This window comes from Parasteatoda tepidariorum, chromosome 3 (genome assembly GCF_043381705.1).
Source record: "Parasteatoda tepidariorum isolate YZ-2023 chromosome 3, CAS_Ptep_4.0, whole genome shotgun sequence".
Classification (NCBI taxonomy): domain Eukaryota; kingdom Metazoa; phylum Arthropoda; class Arachnida; order Araneae; family Theridiidae; genus Parasteatoda; species Parasteatoda tepidariorum.
Window position 1 is genome coordinate 22,412,671 of NC_092206.1, and position 27,972 is coordinate 22,440,642.

Here is a 27,972-nt window from a genome sequence, read left to right on the forward strand (position 1 = left end):
TTCTACTGCATAGAAATAGTCAGCTACAAGCTTACCACCTATACCCGCGCAGGTTGATTCTCGTTAGATAGTAAACTATTGTATTTATCTTCTCTGTTACAGATGTATTTTCGTAAAAACAAATACAATATTTTATATATGGACTTATTTGCTTTATTTTTCAAAACTTTCAATTGTGATACATTATTCATTAACTTGTAATATATAAAAAATGTAAGTTATAAAAGAAATCTTTATTCATCAGTGGAAAGATTTATTTATATTTTAACATGGAACCAATATCAGATAGTGATGATTTCATTCCTCCTACACCAAAAAATATAAAAGAGAAAGCATCTTTACTTGCCAGATCTAATGTTAAAATTTCAAAACCCCACAAGAGAAAAAAAATCACAAGTTCTCCAACTAAAAGATCTCCTGATTATAAAAAACTTAAGAACAAGAGCAAGCAAGTCTCTTTGCTTAACTACATGATGAAAAACAGAACGTCAGACAATAGTGATGTCTATAGAACATCTTCTTCTAATATAAAAATACATACATCTGAAAAGCAACTAAATCAACATCATAACACCGCAAAAAATGATTGCTCTGTTAATATCATATTTGATAAATCTGTTTTAGAAAGTGCAAGACAGACTTGTTCTGTGAATAAATCTGTCAAAACGAATTTAATAAACCAGTTTGAAACTGCAGAGCTGCAATGCAATACTTCTAAATTATCTGCATCAACATGTCTCATACCGCAAGTTAATGCAAAAATTGATCTAAGTCACAATCTTAATGCACCTCTTCTAAGCACTTCTAGTAAGACTGATTCTCAAAATGTTGCCTCAAACATGAACAATAAATCAAACTCTACTTTCTTGACTGGCAAAGATTGTGAAAACATTAAAACAAATTCACATTTAGAAGTAATTGATACAAGCATTTGCTCTGAGGTTCAAAATCTGAGACTTGATTCTGCTGGTCATGAGACTGATAATAAAGTTGTTAAATGCAGAGATTCTCCTTCCAAAAATATTACTTGTGATATGGAAAATTCTTTTAGTTGGATGACTGAGCTAGAATGGAAAAATGATACTTTTATCCAAGATGTCACCTTATTGGAACCTCATGTTGATGAAAATGATTTTAAGTAAGAAGAAACATAAATGGAATTAAATAATAAATATATATTTTTTCTTATTACATTACTCAGCTTAATGTGATCTCTGTTAATGTTATCAATCATTTAATGTTTTCAAAATTAAATTGTCCTGATTTTTTCTATTCATTTCTGTGATAAATTATTGCTATTTGTGGTCATTTAATCTTATCAGTGTATTTATTTATTATAATTTTAAAATCGCGTGAATATGATTTCTGATGTATAATTTTTAAGTCCCTTGAATACGAATCATAATAGTGGCTTTTAAATTATGTGAATACAAAATGTGACATTTGGTATAAATTAGGGATGCAATGAATATTCGACCACTATTCAGCGTATTCGGTCCTTTGGCTGAATTTTCGGCTAAGTATTATTTTGAAAATTACTTTTCAAAAAAAATTTTTTGGTGGAAATTTAAATAGATTTAATAAATGATAATCTGAAATCATTTTATTTACTCTACATTGTTAGAAATAGTTTTTACACATATTTGTTAAAATCTAAAATTTGTTAATTTATGTTCTAAAAGACACACGCAGAAACAAAGTTTGAAGAATTCAACTAGATTACTTATAAAGATAGTGATGCAATGTCAGTTTAGCTAGATACAGTATATCTAGCCTGTTTTAATTAGAATTTTTTTTAATTATTCTTTTTATATTACAATTTCATTATTAATTTATTTTTAATTTTTATTATATATTTTTAATTTTCATACTCAATATTTAAAATAAAATTAATTGAATTGGATTTAGTGAGGGATTTAATTAGCACGTGGCCCCAAAAAGGAAACAGTTATTGGGCAACATTAGGTGTAATATTTTTAAACTCTCCCTTCATCTGGTTAGAAATCCCTGTCTTGCATGAATTAGCAATGCAACTTATGTCAGATACCGTATATTTGGTCTATTTTCATTGTGTATTTTTTAAATTATTCTTTTTATAGTACGATTTCAGTATTCATTTTATTTTTAATTTTGATTAGAAATTGTTTTTAATTTTCATTCTCAATATTCTAAATAGATAAATAAATTGAATTGGATTTAGTTAGCACAAGGTACAAAAACTAAAAAATTATTAGGTGACATTAACTGTAATAATTTCGAAACTTGTGTCGGGACCTTTTAATGTGCATCAAAAGGGGTGTTTGATAACCTACTCAGGTTATTGGATAAGCATTCATATAATCTGGTTTCTACTGCTTTTCATTTTTTCAAATTTTTGTGTTTTTCACAATACAAAAGCTTAGAAAAGATCCGAATTAAAGTGTTGACGTGAAAAAAAAATTGAGTTATCTAGTGATTTTTTATTAATTTCACAGCATTGTAGACCCAAATTCTGAAAGACATTACCATTGTTTATTTAATTAAATATTGTATCAGTTATGTTTTCTTTATATTTTATAGATTTAGCTCATCACAAAAAAGTTCTGTTTTGTTTCGAGTACAAGATGTAAATCGAAGCAGTGTTCCTTATGAAGTTAAATTGATTTTGAAAGCTCAAGATTCCAGTTTAAAGTCATGTTATCTTAGAGGATTTTGGTATGTGTTTCAAATTTTTATTTATGTCTGTGAAATTTGTCTTAGATTATTGCATCTGCTTGTCATTCATAATATTTACATTGTTTCTTAAATGTTATCATTATGTTTACATTATAAATTAATGTTACATTACTAATTACTATAGTGTTTACAATGATTTGTTATGTTATCACAACTAGTTCTGATAGATGTGTATATTTTAAAGACTTTATTATTACAGTCAAACCCCGCTATAGTGAACACGGTTTATAGTGAACTCCCGGATATAGTGAACAAAATGTTTGGTCCCGTGCCTTGCTATACACGCATAATGTTATTTTTTGTGGATATAGTGAACCAAAAAAGTGAGGAAGTTGGATATAAGGAACTTTTTTCTGTGTTCGATTGACTTTTTTTTTGTAATAATTTTGAAATTTCTACTTCAAAATAAATACATATACCGATTTTTAAAACCATCTATAGGGGGGAATATAGTGATAAGCATTTTTCTTGTTTACTACTTTTATCTCACTTCCCCATCCCTGAAAAAACCAAGCAGATGTTTCCAAGCCAGACAGATTTCTGTCAGATTGAATGAGTAATTATTCCTTATTGGTCAAAGGGTTGGACACTAATATGTGTTGATGAGGCCCTCATTTCAACTCCTTTTTGCTCTCAGTTCAGAGAAGCCGCAATCTTCCAGTATCTGGACAAAATTTTATGAGACTATGTTTATGTGCTCGAATGGCAAGTTAGACATGTTTAAAAAACGGAATAACAGAAATTCAGGAAAAATTGTCTGAGAGCTGAGAGTCGGGAAGTGTTTCCATATCTGATGTTGAGGATTGCTCATCAGCTAGAGATTACTAAATTTTTTTTTTGTACGCAAGACGAAGAGTAATGAAAAATAGCACATTTTTTGCTACTACTTAATATTTTTCAGTCATTTATTTAAATAATGTGTAATTAAAGGGAGGAATTTGGGAACCATTAGTTAAATTGCCTGCGGAACGGATATAGTGAACACTCGGTTATAGTGAACCGAAATTTCGGTCCCTTGATGGTTCACTATAGCGGGGTTTGACTGTATATTCAAAGCTTTAAAAATTATTTTTTTTTTCTAGGATTGATAGTTTAGTCAATGTTGGAGACATTGTGCATGTTATGTCTGAGTTTGAAAAGGACACATGTGTTATAAATGACAAAACTGGATTCCTTGTTGTCAACCCTGATTTCCTATTGTCAAGCACGGCCATTGTTTCAACATTATTCTGCATGAGGAAGGCTGTCCTCAACCATATCCTGCCATCTTGGTCTTCAGGGAATAAAGTTATGATGATTGGAAATTTAGTTCATGATATATTTCAACAGGTTTCTATTATATCATATTTATTGTTTTATATGGGCTGAGATAGCCTGGGTTATAATCCAAAAGGTCATGAGTTCGATTCCTGTGGGCAGAAGACTCCCTGTGTACAAATTATATCTGGCGCAGGCTAAATCTGTTGGGGTCACAAAGCCCTTCAAGCTCTTCTGGGGGTACTGGATCGGAGATTAATTGTACTCTGGTTCAGGCCAAAATTACGATCTGTGAATGGATGGATGGTGTGTGAATGTGTCCTCCTTGTAAAATGGGCTGTGATGTATGTGTGTGGCAGAAGTTGAATTTTTGGTCATAGAATGCGTCACTGATAAACGAGAAGTGCACCCCACTGCCTTAAAATAGTCTTGTCAGCATTGTCAAGTGGCATAAAACAGAAACAACATTGTTATATATCAGTTATCTTTTTAGTATGCACATTAGAGATGAGTTGGAGCTCTCTTTTAGTAGTTTGATCTGAAATATTTTTAATTTGACTTAATAATCCACATAATTTTTTTTAAAATCATAGATATTTCATAAATCAATATCTAACAGTGGTTGAATCCATCTTTGGGAGGTTAAATTAACAAAACAATATTAATCAAAAATATATTTTAGCACCTATACAAAGTAATAATAATAAAAACAAAAGTAAAAAATGAGTTTTAACGTCAAATAGAAAATCAGAGCAATAACTAAAACACCAGTCTAACATTTGTGCCACAAGTGATAGGTAAAAGGTATTAAAATTTTTTATAAAATTTAAAAAAGTAACTAATTTAAAATAAAAGTGTCTGAAAATTGTTATTGTAGAATTATAGTGTAAATTTAAATATTTTTATTGTTAAATCTAAAAATGTAAAGTTTTATCTTCTATAGTATTATGTAACCTGACTGACTCCTTCTCTCACCACGTGGATATGTTAGGTGTTTTCTGAAATTTACATTTATTGTACATTAACTTATTTTTCATTTATTACATCTTCTAACTTAACATATGTTTTAAAAGTAAATATAAAAATGAGTTTTATTTAAGATGGATAATCTGCGAAATTGAGCTTGATATTAATTTGTTCATTCATGCTAAACAATTCCAAAAGTGGTGTTTTACTATACAAAAATTGTGTCTACGGAAACTTAGATTATAAAAAATTTAAATTTTTAGTCAACACAAATTGTACATCAACAAAATCAACAAAAAATCTTTATTAAACTTTAAGTGGCCTTGTTTGTAAAATTCTGACTCTTAACCGTCATGCTTTCTTGTAAAACAAATAAATTTTTGTCATTATTGAGAAAGAAGTTTATTAGAAATATGCATCTGGATATAGAAAGAGGGTTTAAATTACTTTTCTTTTCTTGATATAAAATATTACACAATTTTTATTTCTTGGTTTTACTAATCTGCTAATTTTATTAACTAACATAAAAGCAGTAGTTCTGTAACTAATTGCATATTTTTTTAATTCTTTTAGACTGTTAATGGAGGGATTGGTTCTGTTGAAGAAATTAATAAAATTCTTGATTCAGTTTTATGGAAGCAGGAGAATTTACTAGCATTGTGAGTGTAATTATTTTATAAATTTCAGATTTATATGTCATGTTATTTTACAATATAACATACATTATTCTTGATTGAATTCATATATTATTGATGTTACTAATTATGTTTTTGTATGTTTTGTTTCTATTTCATGTTTTAATGGTTCTTTGCATTAATTATGCATTTATATATTTTGTTTTTACATATTTTAATAGTTTGTTCATATAATTAAAATCAATAATTAAACTTATAAATTTTATTAATGAAAACGTACACATTTATCTTATTTTTAAAGTCTGCTTATATATTCAATTTATTTAGTTTTAAAGGGCTTTGAGTAAATGTTGGCTACTAGGATCTGAACAATTTAAAATTAGATTATCATTTTTTTTTAAAATGTATACTTTTTAGTTTCAAATTTCTTTTTTATGTTTTAGAAGTTGCCAAAATTTGTCCTTTTCTGAGATCAAGGAACAAGTAAAAGAATATGTTCCAAATATTGCTCTGTGGATTAAAAGGCATGCTTCTTTAAATAAAATGAATGCATCTGAAAATATACAAGTCACGTGTGTAGAGGGTATAGAAGACAATGTATGGTGTCCAAAGTATGGAATTAAAGGAAAAATTGATTTAACCGTGAACACTTTATTTCGTGACCAGAAGAAAACTAAAGTATTATTTTACATTTTTACATTATTTGTAATTGTGAAGCTGATTTGTATTTTCCTTAAAAATGCCCATTTCTTCTGATTTTTTATTGTAATATTTGCAAAATATCTGCATCTTGTTTACTTAGCTTTAAGTTTTAGATTTTTTTTTGATGTGTTTATATAGTATCTAATTTGTAGTATCTGTCATAATAAAATCATACGTTGTCAATGCCTTTATCATGTGCTTAAGATAGTTTTTGTTTGTATTAATTTTGAAATATTTTCCTATGATGAAATAATCTAGTAACATAAAGTAATTTGTTTCCCTTTTTTCCCCATTCGTTCTGTTTTTATTTTTACTTCACTTGGGTGAATGATTATTTTAAGTTCCATATTAATTTAGAATTCATTGTTGTCAAAGTTAAATATCCTGATTGCTATGAATTTATTTAGAATTGTTTTATGTTAAAATGTTAAATATTTTTAAAATTTTACGATGTTGAAGTGTGGCAATTAGTTTTCAAATTAATGTAGATTTTATTTTAGACTAAAAATTTCTTCCCAGAAAAAACCTTGGAAAATCAGTAACATTATATGTATTGCAGAAATGTGCCATTTTTTTAAAGTTAAAGTTTAGTTTAATGTTTAAGATTGGTATGTTTAGACAAAGTTTGATCAATTGGTAAAAAATGGATTTAAAAAATTGCATATTTTTATCTTCAGTTTGGTTTTTTAAAATTAGAATAACCAATTTTTTAAACCAATCACTAAGAGTTTTTTTTTTGTGAAGCAGTTTTGATATATTCAAGAAGTCTAAAAGTAAATATACATGTTCTAAAAAATTATTTCTTTGTTACATTAACTGACATAAAACACTTAATGCTGTCTTGAACTGACACCATTAAGTGTTTTCTTCATATGGTATCAAAATAATTTTTAAACTCAAAACTAATATTTCGCTTGAAGTTTTAAACCAGATTTTTTAGTTTATTTTTTTTTTCTTTTATTTAACTTTCTTTAGACTCACCTTACCAGTTGAAGTTATATCAATATAAGCAAATAACCATAAAACATAACTGGAGTTGTTTTTTTGCTAGTTGATAGAAACTAATTATCTTAATAGATTTATTTGTACAGGTTAATTATTTTTTTATTATCTGGCATTATTTTATTTTTTAATGCTATTTGTAATTTGGCATTTTTTGTTATCAGATTAGTGTTTTGTTAGTCGAAGAAATATATAATTATAACAACTTCTGTGGAATTACATTTTGTAAAATTATTTAATATTAATTTCTTTGAATAGATTTTATTTATTAGTTTGTCTAAGGGTGCCCAATGTATGACGGGAAATATGACACTCTGCTAGTAAATGTGGCATACAGCCAAAATATAACTGGGGAAATATGCATAACTATCTTAAAATCATTTTATAACTGTTATTCAAATTTATTTTAATAAACATTTAAAAAAATAGAATTACTACACTGAAATTGAAATGAAATTTTTAAAATGTAAGGTTTCCAATGTAAAGTGTTAAAAAAATTTAAATCTCTCAACATTTTGATTTTACTTTTAAGAAAATTTCTTAGACTTAAACATGCAAAATGAAATTAAGTTCAAAAATTTGTTTTAAAATGAAAAAGTTTATACACTGCAAAAGATATATTTAATTATTTTTTCCATTTAGAAAGAATTATTTTTCCATTGAATTGAATTATTTTTTCCTTTCAAGTTAAAATTTGCAATAATCAAATTCTTTTTAAAGAATAGAAAATGTGCAAAGCTTTGAATGTATTTTAATGTACTTTAATATATTATAAAAATATTATAAATATATTTGTATATATAAATACATTTGAAAATAATTGAAAATTTTGCTGTGCTTGTCTTGGGAGTTTTACACAAATTAATATTGTTCTTATGACATTTGGAATAATTAAAGTACTATCAATTGATACAAAAATTAAATTTGCTGCAAACCTTAAAATCTAGCTTTTTTGCAGTCCTTTTCCAAAAAATTGTGCACCTTCTAGTTATATTAATTTCTACAATAGTTACCCATGTATTATTTTTGAGTTATGCAATATTTTTTTATTAAGTGGCAAGTATAATTTTCTTTTGTTAGAACATGTCCCTTTTACTGCTGTAAATTTTAAATAAATGTTTAGATTACTGTCTACCCTTGAGTTAGTTTGACTCTTACAATAGTAGTTATTCCCCATATATTATCTTTGAAAATGTAATTTACAATATTTCTTCATTATATTACAAAACATTTTTTCTTTGTTTAAAAGTTATACCACTTCTTGCAGCCTTTCCCTGAGAAAGTTTGTTCGCTTTTAAGTTAGATTAACTTTTACAATGTTAATTATTCCCCATATATGATCTTTCTAATTGTAATTTGCACTATTTCTTCATCAAATTGCAAGTATAATTTTCTTTGTTAAAAGATATATTTTTGAATTATATGATATAAGTTTTATTTTTAATTATTAATTTTATAATATTATTAATTAATTACACAAATATTTTTTGCTTTTAGATCTTACCTTTGGAGTTAAAAACTGGTCGCCCTACCTTTTCTGCTGAACACACGGGTCAGGTTAATTTATACACTCTTATGATGGATGAGAGAATGAAAGATGTTTCTGAAGGATTACTGCTGTATTTAAAGGATCCCACTAACATGAAATTAGTATCTGCAGACCATAATTCTAGAAGAGGTCTAATACAGCTTCGAAATGAGCTTGCATTTTATACGTATAAGTGGTTTTCTTCAACGGAGTACCAAAATGAAGATATTGAGCACTGCCATCTTCCAACTCCAATAAATAATAAGAGAATGTGCCAAAAGTGTCCTTATCTTCTACCATGTACAGTTTATCAAAAGTAAGTAGTTAATGCAAAAGTTGTTTGAGTAGCTAGTTAAAATGAAAGTGCTGAGGAGATCTTATTAATACACTCATTAAATTAAGCTCTCCCATGTTAGTCTGTTTGTCGGCCTTAGGGTGATGGAGGTCAAGGCTCCCACAATTTAAATTATTGATTAATGCTTTTATTAGTTTGTGTTTTATTTTTATTTATCCTTAGTGAAACTTTTCTCGTAATTTTAACTTACTTTGATTGTCAATGTTGCACAAAATCCACTAATGGTGAAATAATGATAATCAGAGGTTCATCCTTAATGATGATTCAAAGAAAATGTTAGTCTGTGTGCATATTACTCTATTAAAATTTGGGTCAGGGAGCAGATGGTGATCAAAGCAAATGAGATCAGACAACCGGCTTTTAGAATGAGAAATCCAACCCTGGCTTAAGCCATGATGGGCAAACATGACTCGCCATACTGTGTGTTAAATTTGATGGAATAAAACATATATATGCATCATTGGTTAAGAATACAGGATTACAACAGAAGTTTTGGCAATTTTTTTTATTGTATTATGAAACTGATCATCAACAGAAATCATAGAAAATTGTATTAAGCATTTAGCACCATTAATGTCCATTTTTATTCGGGACATAGGGTTTTAATAATTCAACTCATAAAATTCGCATTCCATAATTTTACATATAAAATTCATGTGGCCTTTCATGAATATTATAGACATGTCTGCTACAGGGATAAATATTCATGAAAATTTTAATCATTGTTTTTAAAAACCATGTGGAATTATCTAACCATGTATTAATGTATTGAAAACATTTAATAATTCTAAATAATTTTCAGATCTTTTTTAGAAACTAACAAATTAGATCCAAATCATGCTATGGTCTCTTTGATACCATCAACTACTAGTCATCTTACTTCTAGTCATCTGGAATATTTCATACATTGGTCAAATCTTCTTCTTTTAGAATCAACTAGTTCAGCAGTGTCTAATGCATTTTGGACGGAAGATGCTTTTTCTAGGTAAGCTTCATATTTTTAAATTGAGATATAAGTACTTTATTTTGTCAGACAATAATATGCTTATTATATATATAACTTTGAATAATTTTGATACAGGTATATTTTCAGCTGACCATAGATAAAAAGAATATTTCTTTATTAAAGTTCCAAAGTTTATGTATTATTGTTACTTTGCTACAAATTTCATAAATTGTTGTGTTTCTGTTGTTTAAAAATATTATTTTACTGATTATAAACGTATGAAAAATGCAATTTTTTTAAACTAATATTAGCATTCAAGCTAGTTTGTATTGAAATTTCTCTACACTTTGTCATTGAATAAGAAGAAAAATGAACATGTAAAGGACATTTTAAGGCGTTGCAAAAGCTTTATAGATTGAAAATATTTTCTACCACACCTTTGTGCTATTTTAGTTATTTTTTAATGTATATATATATATATATATACATAGCTCACGCTGAGCATTCATCAGCTCGCCAAATGCAATAAAATCATAAATTTGGCGAATAAAATTATGTTTTGGCAAATGATTTTTTTCCACTGGAAAGGAAATTACATATTTAACTCGATCTTCAAAATTACGTCAAAATGAATATTTCTAAACAAATCAATATTTTTTATTCGATTACAGTAATTTTTGGTAGATGTGTTGCATAACCAATTAGCATTGGGTTCAAGTAATATAAGCCTGAAATAAACTACCGCAAAGCAGTTTTCTACGGGGGAAAATTAATCATAAAAAATTAAGATTTGCATTAGGCAAAGACTTTCCAAAATTGGTGAATACTTTTAATGTTTGGCTAATTCACTGACTAATAATTAGAAATCCTTAGCACAGGCCCTGTATATATGTATATAAATATTGCATGATATTTTTTAAATAATAAACAGAAAAATCAGTATACACAGTTTTGATACTATCTTGAAAGATCAAGTCAGTTTTAAGAAATATTTAAATTTTTATTTGTATTTAATTTTTAGTTACAATTTAGTTTTTTTCATTTTTTTATAACACTTTTATGCTTAATATTTATGTTATTTCTGATTACTTTTTTAGTGCAGTATCCTTTTAACACTTTTATTTTCTAAGTTATTTTTTAACTCTTTATTATAACACACTTTCTTATATCAACACTTTTATTTACTCAGTTATTTTCTCAATACTTTTATTTTCTTTGATTCTATATAATTATAATGATTTTTGCCAGTTTTACAATATCGGAATCTTATTGTTTTACTTTAACATCTTCAAATACTCCAAAGATTACATTTTATCACTTATCTTTATTTTAATAAAAATTTTGAGAGCATTCACTTTTAGCTGCCCTGATTTCTTGGATATACATATACAAAATATAAAAATGTGTTTTTAATGCATATTCTATGAGTTGAATGATTAACTACGTAGTTAGTTTAGATACTCTTGATTTTAGTTTATACACATGAAAATGGTTTGGTCTTTTTAAAATCATTCCCAATTAATAGTATTTTTGCTAAACATATATTGTGATAGTTCCTAAATATTTTTAGTCTACAACACTTTTGAATTTTATTTTTTCTTTCAGAGAGAAAAAAGGCATGTGTCTAAGTTGGATGGTGTTGGAAAAATGCATACCTATAAATGAAACGGAAGAGAAGTATTATATGAATATTTTCAATCGAAATGTAAGCAGCCCTGTTTTTGAGCAGCATTTAAATGGTGGTTTAAGGGCAGGGGATTATGTTGCATTAAGTAATCAAGATAATTCTGATGAAATAGCCATTTCAATGGGATACATTTTGGATGTCAATGACGTTTGCATCAAAGTTGGTACTGACAGGTATGTTGTTTTTTAATGTTATAAAACATTGAATTTTTAAAGTATGTATATTTTTTCATCATTTATACACAATCTCTTCGTTGCACTGATAAATTTGTAAGTTGTAAGGATGTTTCTTCTTTACAAACCATTTTTTTCTCTCCCTGGAATAATGGTAGAAACAAGCTTACTTTCTGAGAAAAGCATGCTGAGCAAGAATAAAAGTTAACTTTCTGAACTGTCTGAGGGTTGAAAGTGAAAGCTTACAAAATAGCAAAAAATATAAACTTTCCATACATTTTATTAATATATAGAAATACCAAACTTATTTTGTAACTTATGAACTACTTTATTTTACTTATCAGAATGTGAAGAGAAATAGTAAGTATTAAAGACATTGATTGCTTTAAAATTTATATATTTCCGTATAAAAAGGAAAAAAAAAAATAACAGGCATATCTTCAAATTGTCTAAACCTTTATCCACATTTTGCTTCATTTAATTATTATTCTTTTTCTTTTTGTAGTACTTGTTTGCTCCCATCTCTACCTCTAAGAAAGAGATAATATTTTAAAAATTGCTCTTCATAAAGGAATATTTTGAACTCAACTTTCTTAAACTGTGTATTATTATACTTTGGATGCATATCCTTTGAAATGCTATACTTTTGCTAGAAAAAAAAATCATAAGTCAATTTTATAGAAGTATTTCTGCATAGTTTTTTGTTACATTTTATGTTGAATTAAATAAATAGTTATACTAAAATACTTTTATTCTGTATTTTTTAGAGATTTATATGCTGTGCCACATTATAAAACTTATAATTTTCGAATCGACAAACAAGTTTCAAATAGTGCTACTGCTTGCATTCGAAACAACCTGATGCTGCTGATGTCTGATGATGAACAAGCTGCTAGACTTAGAAAATATATTGTGTCTAAAGAGAATCCTAACTTTTTGAAGTCACTACCTAAAAATGTAGTGTTACTGGGTCGCTCTATATTAAAAGTACTGAACAAAATTCAACAAAAAGCTATTCTCAAATCTTTGATGGCTGAAGATTACTTTTTAATCAAAGGAATGCCGGGAACTGGTAATTTATTGTTTTTTTAAGAAATTTTTAAAATTATTTTTAGGTGTGAATTATTCAAGTATTGTTATTAAATTTTAAGTTTTATTTTTGTTAATGTATAAGATAAGTATTTGAACTTCGAGAATGCTTTCAACAGTTTAATTCATTTGAAAGTTATTTTATGAGTAATTAATGTTATTTATTATCAAAGCATGTACAAATCAGAAATTCAGAGAATTGTGTTGCACAAAGTATATCCTTAAAAATTTCTGTTAAATTAAAAAATATTACTTATAGAAATTTAGTTTATATTTTTAACAACAGTTAAACTATATTTTCTGTGTACTATTATTTTTACCTCTTATATTATTGCTAGTGACTTAAACACTTAATATTTTTAATATTTTTTTTTTTTTTTTTATATATTTTGTTATAAATCAGTTCAAATTAAGCATTTTTTCGACTATTTTTTTCCATTTCCAATCAACATCTTGTTTCATTTAAAATATTTTAAGTCTATAGATTTTATCTTTTTTGTAATTCAGATATTGATATCCCGTGATGCAATTGTAACGTTTCTAAAAAAAAAAAAAAAATCTGGATCGGAATTATCTTGTATTGGCAATAAAGATTTGACAAACATACTTTTCTTCTTTTTCTATTATTTTATATAGTTATATATTATTATTTGATACTAAAACATTTTTATGGTAAAGGATTGCTATTGTATGTTTCATTTTGTTAGAGCTATATGATTTAAAAATTATCAACAATTTACAATGTTTAATAAAATAAATTCTTCTAAAAAGCTTTGTGATGCGTTTTTGTATGAATTCTTTAATAAACGTCTCATTTCATTTCTTTTTATACTATTATTTATTTTCATTTCTATTATGTCACAATCCTCTTAAGAATAAATTAATTACATAATAAATGGTATTTTTATTTGGTCTCCTTTTTCCGACTTATTATTCCGTCCTGGTTTTGCCAATCTAACAATCTTTTGATTATTTTTATCATTGAATTTTTTTACTGTAATAACTAAATGAAGTGCTCTATGATTCGATTCACAAAAGGCTGTAAATTTCTAATTTTTCAAATACCCATACATAATTTAGATGCTCACTTGTTCAGAAAATTATCTAAATTAATTGAAATAGTTATCAAAACAGCAAGAAATTTGCTTAGCACATAATAGCTTAATGACTACCATAACAGTTTTTATTTTTACTCTCTGTTTTCATATTAGTTGAATCTGCTAATAACTTCTCACGGAAGGAAGCTAATAGTTGCCACAAAATTCCGTTTCTACCCCTTAGACACCTTTTTTTGTCTTCCCAAAAGAAAAAGTTAATTGGCAATTCAGTTAGTAGTATTTTTAGTGAAATAAGAAAATTATAAAAGCATATGTTGTGTTTTTTTATAGTATTTGTATTAAAAAAAATATATTGATCTTATTATGTGAAATATTTCATTAGGTAAAACATCCACAATTGTTGCCTTGGTGAGACTATTTGTGAAAATGGGCTTATCAGTTCTGTTAACTAGTTACACCCATTCTGCAGTTGACAATATTCTATTGAAGCTTAAGGAGCACATTCAATTTGTAAGAATTGGCCAAGGATCAAGAATTCACTCTGGAGTGAAAGAGTTTTCATTTGAAACATTAACTAAACATTTTAAGACAGTAGAAGAATTTCAAACATTCATGAAGGAACAGGTATTAAATATTTCGTTCAAAAGGATTAATTTATTTCAAAATTCATCTTTATAATGGATATCATATAAGATATTCTCCCAGACTTTTTCTTTTTTCTAATCAAATTGTCTAACTTATTGACTAAAATTGTTTGTTTTTAAACTATGCTTTAAATGTGTTATATAATTTTTTAAAATAAATTTTTTATTTCCTCTGCAACTTAATTTCTTATTGTTTAAAAGCTTGTATCATTGTTTTAAACTGTCATTTAAAAGCATCAAATATCAGATGGCTGGATTAAATATTTAGATATAATGATTCATGTGCAGCATAAAAGATAATATTTTCAAGAATACAAGAAAACTGGTGAATTGTAAGATAGTTGTACTTGTCATTAGTTGGTTGTACTTGAAGTATCCACAATATGGTTCATAAGTGTGTGAAGTTAAAACAAAGTTAAAATTGGATGTTTGTCATGTAACTAATGGTGCACTTATTGAACATTTGTATGAAAAATTAGGTTAGTTTACCTTCAGTCTGATGCATGATTTGTTGTAAATAGTCTAAATTAAACAGTTGTAATATACCATTGAAATTTAGGTATTCTTTTATGTATATCATGCCCTACAACAAATATCCTGAGTTATTGAATTCAAAAAAATATTTTTTTGAGGGAAAGAGGTAAGGCCATAAGTGAAAGAGATTGTTGTCTAAAACAACTTGTTGAATTAAAAAAAAAATTCTAGAGAAAATATTAATGCCAATTTCATTATTTAATTTATTTATTATATATGATATTTATATTTTTTCTTTTATAATGAGTTTTGAGTATTTTGTATTAAATTCTTCAGATGGTGGTTGCCACAACATGTTTAGGAATAAATCATGCCATATTCAGTGTAAGGAAATTTGATGTATGTATAGTGGATGAAGCATCCCAAATAAATCAGATTGCCTGCTTGGGTCCCTTGTTTCATGCTAAGAAATTCATTTTAGTTGGTGATGACAAACAGCTTCCACCTCTTGTGACAAATGAAAAAGCACGGTAAGTATTTACTGTTTATGTATTCTGTGGCAGAAATTTTCAAACTTTGTGAATTTTGTATCACATAGATAAGAATCAAACATACAAATGGTACTTTTATAAAATTTCAATGATAATTTATTCCTTAAAAAATAGAATGTCTTTGATAAATAGTGTTAGTTGTAGATATGTATATATTTTCAAATTCTTTTAATTCTATATTTAGGAGTAAAGGAATGGAAGAAAGTCTTTTTCAGAGATTAGCAAATCCTGAAAATAGTATTGAATTAGTAATACAATACAGAATGAATGAGTAAGCATTTTTTAAATTAATTTCACTGCATATTCACAGATTTTCACAAATTTTTTTTTTGAATTAAAATGTCATTATTCTTGAAATTATTATTACAAGTTTCTAACTAAAAAATACATTTTTATTTCAAGTTATTCAGTTTAAATTCCTGCATATTCATTATTCTCTTTTATTTATAGATTACATTAAAATAATCACATTGCAAAGGTTTACTATAGTTTGTCTGTGGTAAGAGCTCCTCTTACCACAAAATCGGAAGCCATCTTCGGCTATGGAAACAAGAATAGCGCATTTATGGGAGGGTAGAGAAAAATTCCCCTTCTCTCTCTGACCCGAGCCAAAACCTATCCTAAACAATGACCCCACACCCCTGCTAGAAATAGTTACGCTTTGTAACCATAGTCATCACCACGGGTCCAGACGAATGGCTCGGGGAGTTTTTACTTTAGACAAATTATATTACATTTTTAATTTTTTATTACTGTTGAAATAAATGTAATCTATCTTAACATTTAATCTATCTTAATAGCTATCTCAATGTATTTTAGTATGCAATAAATTTCCAGTATTATGTTCAATTAAGTTTTTTTAAAAACAAATGATGATCTAATACATTTTATTTTTTTAATTAAGAACAAAAGTTTATATTCAAATTAAAATATTTGTTATTTTTTTGAGCCAAAACTATGTTAACTATGGTAAACTTAACTATGGTAAATGAAAAATTTATAATTTTCAAGCAATTCAATAAGTTTTCTTATACTTTTTACTGAAATTCAAAATATTTACAAATTTCTTTTAAATATTTTAGCAAAAATGCTTTGAATTAAATTATGTAAAATATGAATAATTTTCAAACAATTAAGTAAGTTTTTATCCCTACTTTGAGCAAGGGAAGCTCAAAATATACATCAACTTCCATTAAATATTTTGAACAAAACTGCTTTGAATGGAATTATGTAAAATATGTAATTAAAGCAATTGTACAAATTAGTTACCTTAAATATTGTGATGATAAGCTCCTCAGTTTAGCAGAATTTTAAAATAAATAAACTTCAATTATTGAAAGAAAGTTACTTTAAAATTCTTTAGGCAGTATGCATGAAAGTATAATTAATATTCTTTCCCTTACAATGGACTATGCGTCATGAATAGAGCCTTTTACTTGTTTTGTTTCCTTATCAAATATTGGCCTCATTTTTTGTCTTAATTAAATTTGTTTTACAATAAGCTAAAAATAACATATTGAAAGAGGCTTAACTGTGAAGAATCTAGCAGATTACATTATGTTCAATAAAATAAATTTAATATGAATTTTCATGTATTACTTTTTAATGAGAGTTAGAAAAAAATTGCAATAAAAATTTTACAATGGTAAAAAAGCAGTTAACCTCTAATTAATATGTCTTAATATTGTCTTGATGAAGTGTCTTAATATCCATTGTATTTCCTAGATAATTATTTATTATGAAAAAAGTTGCAAGTGTTAGTAGCTTTACTAAATGCAGGGGTCTGTTCAGAAGAAATTTGGGTCTGTTAACGAACCCTTCACAAAATATCTTTTCATAAAAACGGACCCTGTACAAAATATTTTAACTTAAACGGACCCTTCACAAAATAGTTTATCTTTTAATCGGACTCTTCACAAATTTGTTTATCTTCATTATTGTTTTGTTAATCGAATAAACCCTTCCCAGGGGGGAAAGAAAGACAGATGTAAACGAACCAAGTTTTGTCTTCGGTAGACGCTTCTTCCTTTATTCATCCGAAATGAATATTCTGCGTTCAGCAGTATAGGCTAAATACCAAATCTTTGTATGGTGCATCTCTAATTTAGTAGCAGCAATTGCTGTTTATTTTTTAAAATTATAATTTTACAGTGTTGAGCATAATTAATTTGAGCTTTAAATTTAAAAACTCATTGAAAAAGGTTTTTGCAATAACAGGACCCTATTTGCACAAATTCACAAAAGCAGGACCCTGGTTGAAAGAATTTGACTTAACGTTTATTTTATATTCACAAATTACGAATAATTTTTATACGATTTTGTAAAAACGGACCTTTCACAAAATGTCTGGACAGACCCCTGAAATGCTAAGTTAAATATGCCTCAAATGGTAGCCAAATGTTTAATACAGCGAAAATATTGGGAAATGTAAAATTTTTTATTAAAAAGTAAATTAATTAAATAAAAAAAAACATCATAAAATATTAAGGAAGCTAATTTAATAGCAAAACATGGATGTTTTGTAATTCCTTTGCACAAAATTAATTTAAAATTCTTTTATATTGTAATGTACTTTTACAAAACATATTTGTTTTTTTTTTAGTGTTGCTTAAATTTTTTATAGAATAATATTTTTAATCCAAAGATACTGTTTAATTTGTTTTGAATATTTGTCGACAGTATTTAATATAATTTAATCGTGTACTCCACTAGCAAAAAGATGTAGTTTTGTTAATTTATTATTTATTCACCCTGTACTTATATAGTAACTTGCGTTTGTATTTCAGTACAAAAGTATAGAATGTCCTTTATTAATTAAACTTTTTTTGCCTTTGTAGGGAAATTATGAGATTGTGTAACGAAATTACTTATGCTGGCATATTGCAGTGCGGCTCAGAAAACATTGCCAAATCTACTATACAGTTGAGTGTTGTTGAATCTTTGAAATCTCAAACACCATCATGGATTCTTACTGTAATGAAATGTGACTTAATGTATTCTGTTACTTTTCTAAATACAGATGAAATAGTCAATTCAAGTAAAATAAGCCTACAAAGACAGGAAACTAATGAATATGAAGCAAATATTGTCAAATCAATTGTAGAGTTTCTCATTAATGTAAGTGTACCATGTTTTATATGCGGGGAATTTTTTACATTTTATTCTTATAAAAATGTCTGTAAATTTAGAAATTTAGGTGTTAGTTAAGTGCCCGTGAAGCTAGTTAGAAATTTCCCCCCCTTTTCGAAAAGTGACGCACAATGAGGGAGGTGTGGCAGTAATCGTCCTTGAAGGAATTTTACGAAAAGGGGAGAGAATAGAGGGATTTTTCAACAAAAGTTTGTTTCATATCATTCTGCTCTTGTAAAGTTGCTTTCTCTTTCTAAACAAAAATGTCTTTTCGCCGTAAAGGTCTTTCGACCGAAGAAGCTTTGAAAATAATTTTCAATGATGATACAGATGAGTCTGATTTTAATGAATCAGGGGATGATGAAGAATTCGATGATGTAGCTCCAACTGAAACCACTATTGCCCCTAACGATAACAGTAATAGTGATGAGGAAGATGATGAAGAAAATCCAATAGAATTTCATTGGACATCTGAGTTAAAAAATGAAAAGATTCTTGTTAAAGATTTTTGTCTAAATTCAGGGCCAAACCAAGGATTACTACCAGATTCGTCACCGTTAGATAATCTAAAGCTCTATTTAACTGATGAGCTTTGTAAATCAGTTATGGAAAATACAAAAAAATATGCAGAGTTTTGCTAAAAACAGAAAAACATAGAGAAAACAAATTGGAGCCATTGACTTCTATTGACGAATTGTGGTGCTTTTTTGGCATTTTACTCATCATGAGTTTAGTGAAAATGGGTTTAGTGATTACTGGTCCCAAGACACCATATACGGAAATTCTATGACAAAAAAACTGATGAGTAGGAACCGTTTTTTGAAAATCAAGCATTATTTTCACATCTCTGACAGAGAGTCAGAGTTGCAGAAAACGGATGAAAACTATAGATATTCGCAAAAAGTTCAGCCAATGTTTGATCAAATCCAGGAAAATTTTAGGAAGCACTTAATTCCATACAGTTGATGAAGCTTTATTGAAGTATAAAGGAAGGCTTGGCATAGTACAGTATATTCCCCTTAAACCTGCAAAACGTGGCATAAAATTATGGATGCTCTGTACATCAAAGCATGGGTATGTTTTGAGCTTTGATCTATATGGAGGAAAACAGGATAATGTCAAGAGAAGTGGAAAAGGTTTGGGATATGACGTAGTGATGCATGATGCATATGACGCAAATTTAAAAAAATTCTGGACACGTTATTTATTTTGACAGATTTTTTTCCAGTTCAATTTTAATGTATGCTTTATATCGATCGGGTCACTATGCATGTGATACTCTTATGCGGAACAGAAAAAATTTGTCGGAAAACATAAAACAATTCAAATTTAAAAACGATCATGAAAGTGCATCTTGGCAATGCCTTTCATTATCAAATATGCTCTGCACAACCTGGATCGACAAAAAACAAATATACATGCTCTCAACAAACGTTAAAAATCAAAACAAAATAGTTCTAAGAAGAAAAGGATCTGAAAAAATTGATGTATGTTGCCCAGCATCCTTTGAAATGTATAACAAATTTATGGGCGGTGTAGATCTTGCTGATCAGANATGCTCTTAACAAACGTTAAAAATGAAAACAAAATAGTCCAAGGAAGAAAAGATTGATGTATGTTGCCCAGCATCCTTTGAAATGTATAACAAATTTATGGGCGGTGTAGATCTTGCTGATCAGAATCGTAAATACTATTCTGTTAGTAGAAAATCTTCAAAATGGTGGTATTATATTTTTTCCTTTGTAATAGACACCGCCATCAATAATGCATTTATTTTGAAAAAGATTACAGAACAATCTAAAAATAAAAATTCTCTTTATCATTTTAAAAATGAACTCATTCACAACATCGAAACGAGTCATCTGATTCAACGTAAACGTCCTTTTCTAGATTATTCACCAACCTCAGCTAATTATGTGCATAAAAGAAGAAAGATTGACAGTCGTAAAAGAATCTGCATGAAATATAAGAATATGAAAACTCTTTCGGATAATAGCATTCAAAGCACTTGGGAATGCGAAACATGTAAAATGTGCCTGTGTAAATCATGCTTTGATTAATTGATATTCTTATACTGTGAATAATAATATTCTGAGCAATTTTTAAATTGCGTTAAATTTATATATCAATGCCATTTTGTTTTCATTAACACTGTTAGAGAGGATGCATATTTGCCTTTTATTTATTTTTACCTTATTTTGAATATCATGTTTTATTTATTGTATTTAAGCTAGAAGTTTTTTATTAATTTTTTTAAAGGGCTTAAATTAGTAAATACATGGTATCGAGATATAATAAATTAAGTAATATGCTTTATTTTGTCTTTTTATGTCAAATATTTTGTTAATCATAAATATTGCACAAAACACTTTTCAGTTAATTTTCTAAACTTCATAGTTTGACTTTATAGCATAAAAATGATAAATTATAGTTTGCAAATATAAATGTATCTTTATTGTTCAGACATTATTTGAAAATTTCAGAAAATTTGCCTCAATATTGCTTGATTAATTTACTTTATGTTGTGAATTAATAATATTCTGCACGTCTATGACCTGTGAAAAATTGCGCTATTAAACAATTTTGTTAAATTTAGATATCAATGCAGTTTTGTTTTCATTAACATTGTTAAAGAGCATGTATATTTGTCTCTTATTTATATTTACACCTATTTTGAATATCACATTGTATCTAAATTAAAAATAATATTTTTTTTTTTTTTTTAAAAAAAGAAGCTTAAATTAGTATATTGTAGCAAAATGTAAGAAACTAATTAATATACTCTTTTTTTTAATTTTCAAATAAAATATTTTTAAATTATTACTTTGAATATTATTTATAAAAGTTTTATTTCTTAATTTTATACGCTACATGTTTGTGACCTTATAACATAAATCACATGTTAAATTATTCTTTGCAAATATAAATATATATTTGTTGCTCAGAAATTGTTTGAATAATTCAGAAAATATTTCTTAATATTATTTGATTTATTTATATTTAAAAGTGTTAATTAAAAATATTTTATACATTAATAATGCATGCAAAAATTATACGGCTATTTAACAATTCTGAAATTAAGTAAAATATAGGCACAAGCAGAGTTATTTATACATTTTTAATAGATTATAATACTTGTACTTAAATTTGAAATGTTTTCTTATTTTTGTTTTCTATTTTGATTTGCGCGTCAATTTTTTTAACGGATTTTTTGATTGAAAATTATTTCTTTAGAGGTTAAAAAGTTCATATTGTTTATCAGCTAAAATAAAATCTGGATTGTTTTTAATTCATTTAACGTGAAATTATTGTTTTAAAACTATTTTGTTTTTAACATTTTAAATTCATTTGTTTTTAACATTTTAAATTCATTTGTTTTTAACATTTTAAATTCATTTGTTTTTAACATTTTAAATTATGAAACTGCCTACCTTTTTTATCAGAGTTTTTTGGGTTACTTACGTTGAAAAGAAAATACTTAGAGTAATGGTGTCAAAGTTTTTTTTTTAAAAAAAACATTTAATTATTTAGTTATTGTGTCTTTAAAACTATATCAATTGTTCAAAATTATGAACTGCTAGAAATTCTACAAGACTGAAAGATTACTAAATACAATTAATTATAAATCGAATTTTAAATATAAAATAAATAGGTAAACATTATTATTTTTAAATTAGAGGGTAGGCTTTGATGCCTTAAAAAATGGTTTTTATATTTATAACAATCCAGGTTATATATTTATAACAATCAATTTTATATTATAAGGATCCAGGAGAAAAAACTGCTTTGATGGTTACCGAAACTATTCTTTGAAATTTAAACTTTATTTTGCATTTGCAGTTGGACAGCTATTGCACTTGAAGCTGAAAGGACCCATTTTTTTATTAATTGTTAACACCTGGTCTAAGAACACGAATGTTTACTAGTTGAAAATGTTGTTGGTGTCAAAACTCTTAAAATAGTTAAATCTCCAAAAATCATTAATTTTCAATTTTAAATGCTATCTTCCTAGGAAAGGGATTTTTTGCCTGAGGATAATCGGGAGTAAACTGTAATTTCTCATAAACTTATTCTTTCCTTTATAATGAATGTTCTATATTCAGCTGTCAGGCTACCCATATCCTTATATTACTAGTAACTCATTCATTTCTGTAGAAGATAAGCGTTATCAGCATATCTTCTAAAGGCTATTGTTGAATGAAAAATAACATGTTATATTGTAGATTTTCTCTATTTCTACTTGAAGTTGGGACTGCTATCTTTGTCACCAAAATTATGGTGCGGTAGTGTAAGAAATTTCTTCTACATTCCCCTTTTCTTACCAAGAAATTTCTTGTCACCACAGCCATGTATAATGCACCACATGTCGATAAACAGATGCTGATTTCCAACTCTTCAGTAAAATGCAGAAGAATTTAGTCGCCTACTCAAAAAGAAATAATTACGAGTAAAATGTGACAGAAAGATAAATCTGAGTCTAGAAGGCAGTGTTGAAATAGGAAGTAATTGTGTTCCTTAGCATACGTAAAGAATAGCTGTCTGGCTGATTAACGATGGGATTAGAGGTTAAAAAATTATGCATTAAATATAGTAGTTAAATATAGATTATTAAATATAGTCATTAAAATTTTTTAAAAATGAAATTTTAAAAAAAATAATAAGTGAATAAAATAAAAATTTAGACATTATATATATATATATTTCTGCAAATTAAAATAAAGAAAGTACTAATTTACTTACAAATAAACATTTCATAGTTTTTTTTTTGGTCTTTTACCTCATACCATATCAGACAAACAAGTAAAAAATTAAGAGAGAAAATTTTTCAAGAATATATACATAACAAAATAAGCATTTTACAGTAAATACATTATTTAAAAAAAACAAAAAAACATTTAGGCTTTAAATCAAAATACATATTGAAATTTTAATCTTTTACTCTCCGATAACACTGAGTCGACATCGGGAGTCACCACATTTAAATTTAAAATTTTTATATCTCATTAATTTGAAGCCATAATAAATTCATTTATTTTAGAAGCTATATAGAAATATTGTACTATGAAATTTATATGACTTACTCTTTGCTCAAACTACATATAATCAGAGCGTATAAAAAGCATATCCGGATTGCAAAAACTGAAATATTTTTATATAAATTATGGAAAGACATATACAAAATTTGGCATCTATTTCGAACCGTTTACTTTCAAATAATTAAAAATTAGTTAAACGATTTAGCGAAAAATATTTTTTATACCTAGGGGTGATTTCGGGGGATAATATTTTTAACAGTTTCAGAGCTTTATTAAATAATCAGAAAAGTTTCTCTTATTTCAAATTGTAAAATGATATAGAATACATACACATTTAGGGTGAATACTATTTTAATACTGTCACCAAAATTATTTCTCCTTAATGACAGATGTTAACTTTAAATGTTGGTTTCTATGAAATTTAAAGTTTATTTTTTAATTATTTAAGTTATTGAATTATATTAGTTTTTGTTCTACAACGAAAAAAAGCATTTTATTTGAGCGAGAATATTATTTTCAATATAAATGCTTTATTTAGAAATTGTATAACTGGATTGCAAGGAATTACATACTTAATTTTCTATGTAAATAATAAAATTAAAAAACAAACAAACAAATGATTAAAAACATTTATTAACATTTTATAAATCTTGTTATGTTAGCAATATTCTTGCTTCAAGTAGTCTTTCTTCCCACACCTATTTTAGGGATATTTCCCCAAGTGAATAAGAAGATGATCAGTCATTCTGTCATTTCAGAGTAAAGCTGGGAAATTTTTGCTACCTGATTTCCAACTTCGGGCGTTTGCGGTATTCTGGACATGTTGTGGTTTAGAGTGCTCGGTATTTAAAGAGTTAAAGTGCTAAAAGTGATGATTTTAGGATAACAATTTGTTTAGGAGAGGTAACTTTAGGGGTTGTTTTATCTTCTCTAAACACAAAAGAGTAAAAAAAAAAAAAAAAGATTACTGAAATTTAATTAATCTGTATTGCCAATTTTGTAGTTATAATTACCCCAGAACACTGATTAACCACTTTACACTCATAATAAAAATATCTGAAAATGTTACATTCATTTAATTTTTGTATGCCTTAGAAAAAATGTGTAACAAGAAAAGTAAAACACAGTTTTAAGGACTTGAAAGATGAAACATTTTGTAAGGATATTTTATTATTATTTATTACTCTCTCAATTTCAGTAAAATACGAAACATTAGTAAAAAAAAGTTATTTTTGTATGTTTGCTGAAATTAGTCTAAAATTACTGTATTTCCTACGTATAATTCATGGATTATCTGTTAAAAAAACATGCAAATTGTCGCTGTGGATAATCTGTTAAAATTATTTTCTGGACATCAGATAATAATTTAGCTTATATACTGCTATAATTTATAATCCATATGAATATCAAATTATTACTGTTTTTAAACTACTATTTTGTTTAATATTTTTTTTGCTATATGTTTACAGAATAATATTGAAAGTGGAGATATTGGCATCATTTCTCCCTATCGCCAGCAAGTTGACCTAATTAAGAGGAAAGTAAAGGAATTTCAGAAGAGTGATATTGAAGTTAATACTGTTGATCAGTATCAAGGCCGTGATAAAGATATCATAATTATATCTTGTGTCAGGTGTAAGGAATCATCAAATGAAAATAAATTGGTATGTTGCATTTGTATTAAATTTTAAAATCATGAAGTCTATTTAATCATTAGACTTTTCCTTTTGGTTGAAATATAATACAATCAAATGGAGTTATAATTTTTTTCTCTTCATATTTAAGAGCTTAAGAAATTATTATAATTAAATATTGTTTTGATAATCCTGTATGCAGTGATGTAATTACTGCTCAAATTGTCCTTAACTACCTTTGCTTCCCTATCCTGATCCAAAACAAGTATTTTTGGTCAAAGTTGCTGTTAACTTGTACTAATTTTGCTCCAATTCATCTAAATTGTGCTCTTATATCTAAAATATGCACTACTATGTTCCCCCTCTCAAAATTACTTTAAAACATTATTGAGTGCGTTTTCAAAATGGCACACGTTTAAATTACGAATAACAAATCAAGTTTGTAAATGAACATATTGTTCTTAAAAATAGGTAAAGTAGTAGACGATTGTTAAGTTCCATAAAGTTAATCTCATGTTTTGTGTTACAATTTTCTGTGGTAACTCCAGCATAATTTAATTTTATAAATGACTATTATTGAATGAACAGGTTAGACCAGGGATGGGCAAACTTTTTTGGTTGAGGGCCAAAAATCGAGAAAAAAAATGTTTAGTGGGACAAATAAAACTTTCAAAATTTAAAAAAAAGAAGCGATATACAAGTTTTAATTTAAATATTTAGTGAGATGAATGAAATTGCGATTTCGTTTTTTAAAAGTTCCTTATATTAAGGTTCGAAGCGAGATGTGCCTATTTTACGGAACAAGGCTAAATGCTTTTCTGTTAGTCCACTTCTGAAATGATTCTTTCTAAGGTTCAAAGTTGGAAACTCTTGTTCACATATATAAGATTAAGCAAACATAGAGCTAATTTTCTGGGCATGAAATATTAAATTTTGGAAACTAGCTTTTGATAATGATTTGTAAAACTTTGGCATATTTAGAAACAACTGCTTCAGATGATTGTTAGATTGTCCGCTCGTTGGATCTTAAAATGCATAGTCTGCCAAATGTGAAGTACAATTTATTCCTCGTATTAGATTCCTCGAGAAAGACAAACGCTAGTTAGAGCCAATCTAAGACTATTCTATGAAGAACTTCTGCTTTCAACATTTTACCAATTGAAGCTGTCTGTGCTAACTATTTCCATCAATTTATGTTTTGTAGAACAAAAATAGAGAAAGTAAAAAGGTCATCAGTACTTTGTTGAAAAAGGAAAAACAGAAATAATTTTAAATAGTTGACAAGAAAATGGATGTATATTGTTTATGTATATTGCCACTGATCGGCAAATTAAAATTATATCCGCGGGCCGGATAAAACATTCCGGCGGGCCACAGTTGGCCCGCGGGCCGTAGTTTCCCCATCCCTGGGTTAGACAGAGAAAAGGTTAGATTAAAGGGAAGAATTTTTTTTTATGCAGTGTGTTAAATTAAAAGTATATTAATTTTTGCCAAAATTTCAAGTTTAAAAAAAACTGTACCAATGATACTCATGATTTAAAAATAATTTTCATTAAAATGTAAAACTTTTTTAAGCTGTTGTTGTTCTAGTTGTTGCTTTTAATAATATCAAATGTTAGTTTTTGTAAATTAAGCAATGTTTGTGTTTGCAAATTATACTTCTAATAAATTATACAATGCATAATATAGTGTACGTATCTGTTTTTTTTTCAGAAAGGAAGCATTTTAAATGATGAAAGGCGTCTAAATGTTGCTATCACAAGAGCTAGAAAAAAACTGATCATCATTGGTTGCAAAACTTCTTTAATACAATTTAAACCATTCCAAGATATATTTGCTTGCTTAAAGAAAGAACAAGTTTTAAACCTTAATAGCAAGGATTTTCCACTTTAATTTATGTGTGCTGTAGAAATGTAAACTATTTATGTTCATTCTAAATATTTTTATGAATTACATTAACATATTTTTGTAAGTTACACATTAAAATATACATTGGTAGTAAAACATATAAATATTAACTGTTTACCTATTTGTGCTTAAATATTTAATCCATTCATGTGAATAACATATATTTTTGTATTTTTAAAAATAGCAAATTTTATAAGTATTTTTCTATAAATCCTGGATTAAAATATACATATCAATTCATATTTGTGTGTACGTATATATATATATATAAGAAAATATACTTAAAAAATTCTACGGTTGCACGTTAAAATACATAACTGCTTGTATGGCTAATGAATAAAACTGGAATTAGTGATAGTATCATTTATGCATAAAACTTATCTTATGAAGTTCGTAAGCACACTGTTTTACCCATCATGAATAATCAGTAATTAAAATACATGCATGTAAAGTTTACTAGGCAGTTTTGCTTTCAAGACTGAG

The 27,972-nt window shown here is 26.9% G+C and overlaps 1 protein-coding gene across 1 annotated transcript; it reads left to right on the top strand.

The window, feature by feature from the left end:
* Positions 1-4: 4 nt before the first annotated feature.
* LOC107437510 (DNA replication helicase/nuclease 2) lies at positions 5-27,958 on the top strand. The gene is made up of 15 exons (XM_016049534.3): positions 5-1,138; positions 2,560-2,694; positions 3,798-4,044; positions 5,512-5,597; positions 6,017-6,251; positions 8,775-9,121; positions 9,963-10,145; positions 11,712-11,966; positions 12,734-13,038; positions 14,496-14,737; positions 15,568-15,761; positions 15,967-16,053; positions 18,620-18,899; positions 25,417-25,611; positions 27,295-27,958. Exons 1-15 carry the CDS (start codon positions 270-272, stop codon positions 27,472-27,474), a joined length of 3,840 nt encoding a protein of 1,279 aa, XP_015905020.2. The 5' UTR covers positions 5-269; the 3' UTR covers positions 27,475-27,958.
* Positions 27,959-27,972: the final 14 nt, after the last annotated feature.